The sequence below is a fragment of the Octopus sinensis genome, linkage group LG8 (genome assembly GCF_006345805.1).
Source record: "Octopus sinensis linkage group LG8, ASM634580v1, whole genome shotgun sequence".
Lineage (NCBI taxonomy): Eukaryota > Metazoa > Mollusca > Cephalopoda > Octopoda > Octopodidae > Octopus > Octopus sinensis.
In genome coordinates this window covers 37,789,753-37,802,929 of record NC_043004.1, presented here as the reverse complement: position 1 = coordinate 37,802,929, position 13,177 = coordinate 37,789,753, and the positions used below count along the sequence as shown (strand labels likewise).

General features: G+C 39.6%; 1 protein-coding gene across 1 annotated transcript in view; it reads right to left on the bottom strand.

Moving 5' to 3' along the window:
• The window catches only part of LOC115215080 (carbonyl reductase [NADPH] 1), a 31,833-nt gene extending 21,244 nt beyond the window's left edge, over positions 1-10,589 (bottom strand). Inside the window, exon 1 of the mRNA XM_029784239.2 lies at positions 10,376-10,589. Within this exon, the coding sequence (XP_029640099.1) occupies positions 10,376-10,393 (18 nt within the window). The 5' untranslated portion in view covers positions 10,394-10,589. The remainder of the gene's footprint in view (positions 1-10,375) is intronic.
• Between the last annotated feature and the right edge of the window lie 2,588 nt (positions 10,590-13,177).

Genomic DNA, 13,177 nt, shown 5'->3' with positions numbered 1-13,177 from the left:
ATTGTGACTAAGGTTTGCTGGGAGATTTTAATTCAAAACTTATGAAAACAAGACATTTGTACTCAGACCCAGAGCCGGTTTCAGCCAGGTTGGTAACGAAAGGGTTAAATAGTTGCAGGTCCACACTTGTAAGAAAGACAATTGAGCAAGATTTCAGTGGGTTGATATTCTGGGTAGAAAAGACTGGACTTGTTGGTGCAAAGCTGAGGGTGTGGATACACCAAAAGTGATGAGAGGTGGAAAGACAAACGGATTAGGGGTAACTGAGTGGTAAAGTTACAAGCCCACCCGGCTCTGAAGAAAAGGGACCATTACAGAAGTGACAGGTAAAATAAAAATTAAAAAAAAACAAGACAGTACACCAGCAGGTCAAAGGCTGGAGTATCTCTGTTAATGAGTGAATGCCAATTAGCCAAGTGGTCCTTTTCTGAATGCAGTGGAAGTTGTTTGTGTTTAGCAGCACCATCTCTGGACTGAGGAATGCATTGTGTTCTTGAGCAAAACATTTCATTTCAAATTGCTCCAGTCTACTCAAACAGCAATACTGAGTAATTCTGTGAGAGACTGGCATCCCAACCATGGGGAAATATATACACCATGGAAACCAGTACTATGTCAGTCTGTATGATTCAGGAAGGAGCTTGTAGAATGGCAGTAGTTGCTGGGGGTTGAAATATTTTCAGACCCTAATTGGATATTATTTCATATTTTAGTAGTTACAGAAGCAGAAGTAAATTTTAAAGAAATATACATTTTTGTAGCTGCACCTGAGCACTGTATACAATAATTTCATTATTATTATTATTATAAACAGAAATTAAATTTTGTCATATCTGTTTTTGTTTCACAATCATTTTGATGTATCTATTAAATAAGAAACAATTGTCAAAATCATAAGAACCCGACAACTTTAATTTCTGTAAGTAAAATATTTTTAATCATTTCACGATTTTACTACCTTCATCTGGTGATGGTGTAATATTGCAAAGAACAATAGAATTGTTAAATCGTAATCTCCCATATTGAAAACATGAATCTGTAAAAAAATTTTTTTTTTAAATTACTGGTTCAAACGTTATAGAGCGGGAGTAATTCCGAAGAAGTTGTAGTGGATGCGTGGATGTATTAATAAATACATAAGTGCTTTGTAATAAATTAAAGATTTATTATCACTACATCAATTTGTAAGCAATGTTACACATCGCTTGTACAAAATGCATATTAAATAGTGGTTGCAAATAATACATATTAAAGGAATGCATAATACAGGATACACATTAAAGCAGAATATGTTTGATGGTGAGTGTGTGTGCGTGTGTGTAAATCATGCATGACAGAGTCACCTTTCTGATTATTCTTTCGTCGTCCTCATAAATGCGTGGCGTTCTCTTAAACGTTGGTTCGGGTTCCTTTTAGATACCTATTTCTCCGTTCTATTTATAACATCTCAAATAGCCAGAAAAATAGATATACCGCAAGAGTGTTATTGCGTACAGTAGGTCGCTGGTCGTCCTGTTAAACTTCGCCTGACCTGCTCGGGTCAGAGGTCGAAGGGAGACGATCCATCATTTTTTGTCAGAACAAAGAGATTCTGATTTCGCGCCTTTTTGTGCATTGGTATTTTACGACCAATGATTCTTGGGTCTGATTTCGAATCCAAGCTTTGAGAAGGAAGTGCTAATTCTTACACTACCCCCCTTCTAGTGAGAAAGCCACAGAGATCGAACGATATTGGAAATGTATTATTATTATTATTTTTATTATTTTTTTTTTTTTGATTGTGTGCATGTAGAAAAAAAATTTTTTTTACACATTGAACGATAAAAATATGGATGAAAGGTTTACAATTTGTATGTGCTATATGGTGGGCAATATGTATATGTGCCCAGGCAGAATTATGTTGGCGCGTTGAAAGAGATGTGCGTCTATTGATTACTCGACCTACTAGAGGTCTAATAGAGACAAGGTATCTTTCAGTGGCGAAAAAAAAAATCGAGTGATAGCACGCATGAGAACAAGATTTGTAAATGTGTGTGGATATACAGTTAGCAAAAAAATATATTTATGAGAAAGCAAACATTTTGAAGAGAAAACAAAAAATATGTACATGCAAAAATGAAAGAAATGTTCATCGGCAAAGTTCGATTTTGAAATGTTCCGTAAAAGTTCATACAGACAGTTTTTGTTTTCATTTTTTTTTTCTTTACGTACACAAATGTTCTTTGATTTCTCTGGGTGGGTGATGCAGTTATGTGTTCATTAGGAAGATGGATACGTTAGGAGTTCAGAACTTACCCGAAAAACTTGCACAAACCTTGCTGGCCATCGAACTGTTCTTCCTGATTTGGTGTGTCGGGGTTGTGCAGCTCTGTGGTGTTCGCTGGAGTTGCCGAGTCTGTTTGAGGAAAAAAGGGGACTGAATGTAAGTCCTCCTCGATGAAAGCTTTTTTTAAACGATCAATCGAGACCGTATTTCGTTTACCTCCAATATCGAGGACGAAATACTTGGGTTCTCTTTTGATGACCTTGTAGGGCCCGGAATATGGTGGTCGAAGTTGAGAGGGTATCCCATCATTCCTCACGAAGACATGAGTCCATGTGTTGATATCTTTTGGGACACGTGAAACGACGTTCTGTTGTCTGGGGCCTGAGGGTGATACTTGCGACATGGATGTTCGTAATCGGTGCACATATTGTTGTGGGTCAGGGAAGTTTTGTGAAACAGGTTCGATCATCTGCCCAGGTAAGGTGAGTGTTGTGCCATAAACGAGTTCGGCCGGAGTATATCCCAGTTCTCCTTAATCGTGGATCGAATTCCAAGGAGGATGAGAGGGAGATGTTCCAACCAGTGAGAACTGTCTGGAGCTGCTTTTATAGATGCCTTGAGTTGGCGGTGAAAGCGTTCCACCATGCCATTTGCTGCAGGGTGGTAAGCTGTAGTGCGGGTGTGTTTACACCCGAGGAGATGAGTCAGCTCGGTGAAAAGGTGGGAATTGAACTGACGTCCTCTGTCGGTGGTAATTGTTGCGGGTGTGCCAAAACGCGAAACCCATTGTGATATCAGCGTTTTAGCAACCGTTTCTGCTGATATATCAGATAGGGGCCAGGCTTCGGGCCATCGCGAGAACCTATCTACGCAAGTTAGCAAATATGAATAGTTCTGCGAAGGTGGCAGGGGTCCAACGATATCAATGTGAACGTGCTGAAATCGTGCATCGGGCTGCGAAAATGAACCGATTGGTGATTTTATGTGCCGGTGGATTTTCGCTTTTTGGCACGCAACACAGCACTTGGTCCATTCTCTGATATCCTTGTTGATACTGGTCCACACAAAACGGGTCGATATTAGCTTTTGAGTGGAGCGAATACCAGGATGTGACAGAGAATGTAGAGCGGAGAGAAAAACTTCTCGACGATATTTCTGTGGTACATAAGGGCGTTGGTAACCAGTGGAAATATCACACCAAATATGGGCTGTGGATGATGGTAGTGGAACATGCTGAAATTTCAGAGATGACGAATTCCGGAGCTTTAGAAGATCTTCGTCATTCTCCTGGTCAGCTGCTATACGTGCCAGATCAATTGTAGACGTGGTGTGGATAGCATTGATCTGCGCACGTGAAAGTGCATCGGCTGCCACGTTGGTCGTCCCTTTGATGTGGCGTATATCCGTCGTGTACTGCGATATGAAGTCAAGGTGACGAATTTCTCTCGGCGAATGGCGATCCGGTTTGGTGTTAAATGCGTATACTAATGGCTTGTGGTCGGTATATATGGCAAAATTGGTACCTTCTAGCATATGACGGAAATGCTTAACGGCCAGGTATGCCGCCAATAATTCCCGACTGAATGTGCTGTATTGGTTTCCGCGGGTTTTAACCGCTTAGAAAAGAAAGACAACGGTTGCCATATACCGTCAACAAGCTGTTGTAGCACACCTCCGATTCCGGAATCGGATGCATCAACGAGTAAACATCGTGGGGCGTCTGGTTTTGGATAAACCAACATGGTAGCGCTAGATAACGCTTTTTTCAGGGCAGTGAAAGAAACGAGTTGATCTTCGGTCAGAGCTATATCTGCGTTTTTGCAGGTTCGCTGACGTAGCAAATCCGTGAGCGGTTGCGCTATTTCAGCGAGGTGGGGCACGAACCGTCGATAGAAATTCGCTAGACGAGATATTCCCTTAATTTGCGGAGAGATGTGGGTGGTGGAAAATCCACGATGGCCTTGACTTTCTCGGGAAGGGGATGAATTCCATTTTTATCGACTATATGGCCGAGAAAATGAAGGGAAGCAACTCCGAACAAACATTTGGTAGGGTTGATAACAATTCCAAATTGACGTAGTCGTCCGAATAGCAGGTGAAGGTGTTGATTATGCTCTTCGTCCGAGTTACTGGCCACGAGTATGTCGTCTATGTAGGCATAGACGAAAGGCAAACCTCTAGTCACCATGTCGATAAACCTTTGGAATGTCTGTGCCGCGTTTCGTAAACCGAAAGGCATACGCAGGAATTCAAACATTCCGAAAGGTGTAGTCACTGCTGTCTTTGAGATGTCTGCAGGTTCGACTGGGATTTGGTTGTATGCTCGCACCAGGTCGATTTTTGAAAAGATGCGAGCTTCATGCAGCGAGCTCGAAAAGTCCTGAAGAAAAGGCACCGGATAGGCATCACTGATAGTGCTTTTATTCAGTGATCGATAATCGCCGCAAACCCGCCAATCGGTCGATGATTTTTTTGGGACGCAGTGTATCGGCGAGGACCAGTTGCTGCTGGAAACGCGGATGATTCCGAGGTCGAGCATGTGCTGGAATTCCCGCTTGACGGCCTGGAGACGATCAGGTGGTAACCTTCTGGGCCTTGCAGCAACAGGTGGACCGCTGGTTTTGATGTGGTGGGTAACGTCGTGCTTTATCGGCTGGTTTGAAAAAACTGGCCGGGCGACATCTGGATAATCATTCAGGATGGAACTGTGACGAGTCGTTGTCGTAAGCATTACAGTTGGGCTGACTGTGTCCATTCGAGCGGCTATACCGCGCACAGTAAGCTTGGTGGTGGTGTCGACAAGTCGTCTGTTCTTTATGTCTACCAGGAGACCGAAATGATGCAGGAAATCGGCTCCTAAGAGAGGGGTCGGCAGTTTAGCGACGACGAATACCCACTGAAATGTGCGGCGTAGTCCTATGTTTAATGTTAGGGACTGTTCACCGTAGGTTGGAATGGGTGAATGGTTGACTGCCTGAAGACAGACTGATGTCTCTTTTCTTTTTCCAGAAGTGTTGGAGACTGGGATGATGCTGACTTCCGCACCTGTGTCAACCAGGAAACGCGTGCCTGTTACACGATCGCAAACGAAAAACAGGCGACTGTGTGGTGCGAACCAGGAACTTCCGTCGCGTTCAATTCCTGGCTGTGCCGTTTCCCGAACTGGGTGAGGAATACGAGCACGGGGTACCGTACATTTTTGTGCCCGTGTTCCGAATGTTCGGTGGTACCAACACGTGTCATGTGAGTTCGGGTAGCCTGGGGCTTCGAGACCGTCTGCCATCTCGTCGAGATCGGCTGGTGCTTCGACGCTGGGGACTAAACTTTAGGGCTTGTATTTGGGCTGTGAGAATTTGTATTTGCGCAGCTTGCTGCGTCATTAATGCACGCAAATCCGAAATCTCTGAAGAACTGGTTTGTGCACGGAAAGGATTGGTACTGGGAGCGGCTGGCGTCACCGTCGATACCGTTGGATATCTGTGCGGTACTTCGGCTATTTTGTCAGCTAGCTCCGCCAGTTCTTCAAGGGATGTGTTTTCTCTGGTGGACGCGAGAACAACTGGGTATTGGAGGGCAGACGCTGGAGAAAAAGTTGCTTGAAGATTTTTTCTGGGAGCGTCTCATCTCCGAGAAGCTGTTTCATTCTCCGAAGAAGCTGGGACGGCGTTTTGTCACCCAATTCTTCCGATATCAGAAGCTGGTGAAGTCTTTTTTGTTGGGATTCTGAGGTTCTGTTTATTAACGTGGTTTTAAAAACTTCATATGAAACAGAACCGGGTGGTGCCATGATAAGGTCGCGTATCACGTTCGTTATTTCTGGTGACAGAGAACTGATAACGTGAGAAAGTCGAGCCGCATCGCTCGATATTCTGTGAGAGGCAAACTGTGCCTCTATATGGTGAAACCACAATGTCGGGTCGTGGGTCCAGAATGGTGGAATTTTTAACGAGATCGCCGCTTGGAATGCCATGTCGATGTGGCCGCTGGGTTTGTTCCGGGAGATTCATTGTTTTCGTCGGAATTTTCAGTTGCTTCGTTGCTGGTGATGTGCAAACTGTAATTCTTCGACGCGGTTGATGAAGCTGGTTCCAGGGAAGGCGCGATTCGTTTTACGGGGTCACCAAATGTAGTGGATGCGTGGATGTATTAATAAATACATAAGTGCTTTGTAATAAATTAAAGATTTATTATCACTACATCAATTTGTAAGCAATGTTACACATCGCTTGTACAAAATGCATATTAAATAGTGGTTGCAAATAATACATATTAAAGGAATGCATAATACAGGATACACATTAAAGCAGAATATGTTTGATGGTGTGTGTGTGTGCGGTGTGTAAATCATGCATGACAGAGTCACCTTTCTGATTATTCTTTCGTCGTCCTCATAAATGCGTGGCGTTCTCTTAAACGTTGGTCCGGGTTCCTTTTAGATACCTATTCTCCGTTCTATTATAACATCTCAAATAGCCAGAAAAATAGATATACCGCAAGAGTGTTATTGCGTACAGTAGGTCGCTGGTCGTCCTGTTAAACTTCGCCTGACCTGCTCGGGTCAGAGGTCGAAGGGAGACGATCCATCATTTTTTGTCAGAACAAAGAGATTCTGATTTCGCGCCTTTTTGTGCATTGGTATTTTACGACCAATGATTCTTGGGTCTGATTTCGAATCCAAGCTTTGAGAAGGAAGTGCTAATTCTTACAAAGTACCCATTTTGCCATCAATGGCATTACCACATGTAGTGAGGCCACATAGTGATTTACGATTTGCGAAATCATGATTAGTCGACGCCGTGCCAACCACTGAAAAATATTGTCTCGTGATTCAGCTAATAGAGTAAAATTCCAAAACTGACTCATCGTTGAGAACGTCAAGTTCAGGAACAATGAATATCGGTGCCGCTGGTCTCCCGCATGTCATTTCGACCAATTCGAAAATAAAATGGATTTTGGTGTAAATAAACAATGAGAATCTATTATGTCCCCTAGTTGTTAATTTCCCCCTCTCATTTTTATTTACTTTTTTTTATACACACTAAACTGAAAGATTACGAACTATTTTTAAAATACAATCTTTAAATAAATTCAATTCAAAGTGCACTAATTAGAAATATGGTAACAAACTTGGTCAAATGACTTGGTAAAATGATTGTCAGTATATCACACATTTATATTTCCTGGCTAATAAAGTTTATTATAGAGACAAAACAACTTGTTTTAAATCTCTGAGTGACTGTTACAGTTTATTATATTTAGTACATAAAGCCTCACTGAATATTGATTGTAAACTTGATTTTAAACAGATTCTAACAATTCAGTGATTACCCACCGATTCGTAGAGGAAACCTTTATGTTCAGTAAAGGAATACAAAATCAATGATGAGGATTTCTAACCAAATACACAAATTTGCGGATATGATTCGGTAGTTTAAATTGACCCCGGTAATGTTTCCTTGATAAATATTGTCGTTGTTGAAGGTAAAAATGGTAAAATTGTTTGTTTGTTTTTGTTGTGGGGTGGGGTTCTAGAAGATTCATTTAAATCATTGTGTTATCGAAACGCGAGACCTTCTGATCAACCGACTGACCTAGGACGAAAATGTGTCATTGTTAACGCCTAATCTTTCTGTTATAGCAGGTGAAAGGCCGTGAAGGTGCTTGGCTGTTCCACCGATACTGCCTCTGTTATGACCCACATCAACACCCCGAGTACTTGGGGTTACCCACACATTTTTTAACGGGTAAAACCAGTATTCTTTATTGTAGTCTGCAATTGTGTGTATACACCTTTTTGACCCACCCTTTTTTTTTCTAACGTTATTGCTAAACTACTTCCCTGAAATACAATTAAGTTAAAAGTAAATATAATTGGCATAGTTTCGGTTCGCCTATAGGCATACGAAACTTCGCCATATAGCCATATAATTTTTGAATAATTAAGGCAATGTGTAATACTAGCACAATCGCTAACAATACACAGTAACTGATATATATTCAAAACAACAACAATAATAATAATAATAAAGGATTATAAATCCTTAACAGGAAACAAAAACGAAAAAACGCGAATAGCAAATTTTGATAAAGTTTACGCCAACTATTACCACTTCAAGAAGTGAGGAAAAATTCCTTTTAGAATCGTAACTTCCCTTGTATGAAGCCACAACAAATATATTTATAATGATGCAATATTCTTATTTTTATATATAACATATAAACATATACATCTTTTAGAATATTGCATTTTATAAGATTTTGCTGGCAAATTTTTCAATTAACATAAACATTTATTTATTGGGTTGGTGCATAATTACTGCGGCATTTTTTCAACAAATTTTATTCAACAAAAACAATAACATGTAACAAAAACATCTTTAAATGAAGATTCCGGAGTATATTCACCATCTATTTCAATTACTGCTTCTCATTTGCTTGGCAGACGGTCAGACCATCATTTAAAGATGTTTTTGTTAAATATTGTCATTATTTTTGTTAAAAAAAAAGTGTGTTGAAAAAAGCCGCAATAATTATGCACCAAGAAAGAAAATTACCAGAGAACTTTCATCTAATTCTTCCAAATCTTTTTTTAAAATCTGTATTGAAACTATTTGTGGGGATTTTTTTTTTTTTATCACAGCAACTGGTCGCACACCACAAAGTTTAGTGGAACCGACTGAAGCAAGCTAGCACGTTCGCAGTATTACCACGGGCGATGGCGTTAAGAAAGCCAAGCACCCTCACGGGTACCTTGGTGAGGCGAGCTGCCAACATTAACAAGAACTTCGTGGCTAGTGGCCCAGTCCCTCCGAACGTCTCAAACCCTACACGTTGGAAGAGATAGTTTACTGTCAGGTCCCGATACTTCAGGGTTTTCTTCCGTTCGACTACAAAAGCAGTGACCCTCACATTAACTGCAGTATTCAGGATAGGGGCGGGAGCAAATGAATCGCAAACTGTGGCGTCCCAAATGAGACACCTACCTCTAACCCAGGGACAGAGGGTAAAACCATCTGGTCTCCTTCCATTACTTCTGGATAACCCCGACGGCTCCAGAACTGAGGGGATATTAATCCGAGCCAGGGTCCGCTTAATGATTAGTGACGAGTGAAGCGACCAGCATTTTGTGGGGCGTGCTGACGATTCTTCCAGCTTGCCGCTTTTATATTTAAAATACCATTTGTTAGAATGGGAATAATAATTCGGAAATACCCGAAGTCAAATGTTGTCAGATGTTTTGATTGTGTCGAATTATATTGAAAGAATGCCAACCCCACCTAAAAATTTCATTTTTTAGAAATTTGAGCTCTTTTCTTTCTCACGAGGCAGTGACAGCTATCGCTTCACCTTAATTAGGTGAAACTAGAGAGCCTGTATATAGTAACTCAATGTAGTAGAAATAACACATCATATACTGTGATACAACACTAACTTTCTGGGCATTAATTGTCTGGAACATCTTATAATCCGCACCAATTTACAAGCAGGGACTTCAAATTCCTGCGGTTACCCAATTAGTTTACTGTTACATTCCACAGTATCATATTAATAAGCTTGTATCATTTATATTAAAGTGGTGGTTCCTTTGTTTAATTTACAATGTGCTGACCAAGGTGACTACCCTTAGTTTGGAAAAAGCAGAAATCCGGAAAAGCCTTGTAGCCAAAGTTTCAAGAAAACCGATGTTGTATCTGTACTAAAATGCAAACCTGTATAGATAACACTACCGACATTACTTGGTTTTGTCTGGTTTTTAAAAAGTATTTTTTAAAAAGTCACGTAACGCGTGACCTTCTTCTCGACGGTTAAGGAATAGAGATTGTTTGAATAATAGACGGAATGGTCACGGTTGGCTGGATCAAGATTCATTTGGTACCTAATGGCAACGATAACAAATCGGTAGTACAGATTTAAAGCTCTTATAAAAGCACGAGTCCTTAACGAAAACATTAAGCCTGCATAAGCACATCAAAGGCAAGCGCATTTAACTGGTCGGTTATTACTTTTCTTTATGTTTTTCGAGTACAAAATTACTATTAAACAAATTTAATAACTATTTGGATTCGAATAAATGTATGCGTATGAAGTTAACAATTTTAAGAGACTTACCACAGCTACTTGAACCATTCTGCCTAGTGTGAACAACGTTGTATCAGTGTATGTCTGATTTTGTTTAGGTCATTGGTTTATTATATAAACCAATGACTGTGTAGGACAGTAGTGGCCTCTTTATACTCCTACTGGAGGGCGGCGAGAGGGCAGAAACATTAGCGCGCCGGGCGAAATGCATAGCCGTATTTCGTCTGCCGCTACGTTCTGGGTTCAAATTCCGCCGAGGTCGACTTTGCCTTTCATCCTTTCGGGGTCGATAAATTAAGTACCAGTTACGCAATGGAGTCGATATAATCGACTTAATCCGTTTGTCTGTCCTTGTTTGTCCCCTCTATGTTTAGCCCCTTGTGGGTAGTAAAGAGATATATAACATGGTCTACTGATTATGAAGTTTCACCGGTCTTAATTTGTTTACATTGTTGCGAGGGATCCTATGTATAGACTCTCTCTGCGTCCCTTTATAAACGTGAAACCCAAGGTAATCCCATAAACCGGCCTTACCTATCTTTAATATATACTGCTCTATATCTTACAATATGCTTCTTTTTTTTTTCGGACGGTATCTCTTACTTGTTTCAGTCATTTGACTATAGCCATGATGTAGCACTGCCTTGAAGGGTGTAAGTCGAACGAATCGACCTTAGTACTTATTTTTTAAAGCCTGGCACTGGGGGCTTCTTTTTTTTTTTTTTCCATCTAACTGTTTGGTTACAGGGATGCAAACAAACCAACTGCATATATATATATATATATATATATATATATGTATTTATATATGTGTATATATATATGTGTGTGTATATATATATATATATATATATATATATATATATATTATATATATATATACGACGGGTTTCTTTCAGTTTCTGTCTACCAAATCCACTCAAGGCTTTGGTCGGCCCCAGGCTATACTAGAAGACACTTGCCCAAAGTGCCACGCAGTGGGACTGAACCCGGAGCCATGTGGCTGGGAAGCAATATCCACACTAGTGTGCACCCACCCCGATTGTGTCCTCATAACTCGCAGAAAAATGCATATTTTTTAATGAAATCTTTTACGAATAGGCTTCAGATAATGTAGATTCCAGTTATATCAGAATGAGTTGTGAAAACATTTTTCTGTGGTTGGTGAGAGGAATTTCGGAAAATTCACATGAGTCGGTTTTGTTTCCTAAGAAGCTTAAGAAAAATGTTTTGGTGCATTGTGGTTTTTTACAAATTTTTACACTCTGATGAGTGTGTAGATTACAATTATATTGGAATTTGATATGAAAAATAAAAAATTTGAAAACATGGAAAGAGTCAACTACCATCCTGCTTCATAAGAAAGGTGATAAAGGAGATTTAAGAAACTATCACCCCATGTACCTCTTGTCTCACTTCTATCAGCTGTTTACGAAGCTGATAATCAGCAAACACTTCGACCACCAACAGCTGAGAGAGCAAGCTGGCTTCTGTAAGAACTGTAGAATGATAGATCAAGTGTTCACTCTAGCATAGTTCATAGAATGAGTGAACAAATATTTTTTGTTGTAAGAAACCCACAAATAATCTAATCTCAGTTATAGTCAATATCTAATTACATAAATATTTTACAAAACAAAAAACAAAAAATTAACTATTCATATTGATAATTAATTTGTAAGTTTAAATTAATAATTTAAATAATTTTTTTTTAAATTTCAACTTTAAATTTAAATAGTTTCAATTTTGAATTTTATATTTTACATATTTTATATATTATATTAATTAATTTTATTTCTATGTATTGGTTTATCTTTTTCACTGTTTGATTTGCCTAATAGTGGTTTTATCTCTAATTATATATATATGTATATATATAAACCGATAAGGGTGAGAAAATTGGGTACTAATTTAATAGCACATCCATTTACCACCAAGTGGCTTAGTGCATAAAAAACCCGGATTACAACACGTTTTATACATAAATATAAGAGAGTGACCACCATGTGGTCTACTCTAGCACTAAAAATAGATCCGCAAGGTTTCAGCCACAAAAGAAATTGTTTCCGTTGAAAGTTAGCACTACTACCAGCGCAAATAAACATAACAAAATGTAGATTAGTTCAAGACAATTGTTTCGCTATTAATAAATTATGTGGTTTTACTTACATAAATTTATCTGTAGCTTCTCAGCCGAACCCGTCCAGAATACAATTTACCCGATCGCACGCTAGACTTCACCATAACGATAAACGTACGTGTGGTCGAGTCGATTGTACTCGCTGTTATAATTCAAGTGCCCCTGTCATCGCCCGCCAAAATTCACGGAAACAAATACTACATCCAAAATTAAATGCAGTGTAATTACAATCAACAGATAAGGGTGAGAAAATTGGGTACTAATTTAATAGCACATCCATTTACCACCAAGTAGCTTAAGCATAAAAAACCCGGATTACGACACATTTTATACATAAATATAAGAGAGTGACCATATATAAATAGTGTGGAATTTATTGTTAACTGAGCTGAAAGTATATATTCCAAACAATGTTGAAAATCCTGTGAAATCTCTCATTCTTATTCTTAGATCAAAGAAATCTGTATTAACTACATAAGTCCTAAATTTTGTAAAATGCTGATTTACATCACACAAAGGAGTGTGTGAACAAAGCTCAAGCCACCATCATGCTGCCGACCTGAATCTTCACATTTACCACTGCGGTCGGTCTCTGTCCATCTGTTCGTACGAGGTCATCCTGTTTCTGCTGACATGGTGCTCACCTCTCTTCACTACTTCTCACCTGATCACAGGTGACAGGACCCTGTACA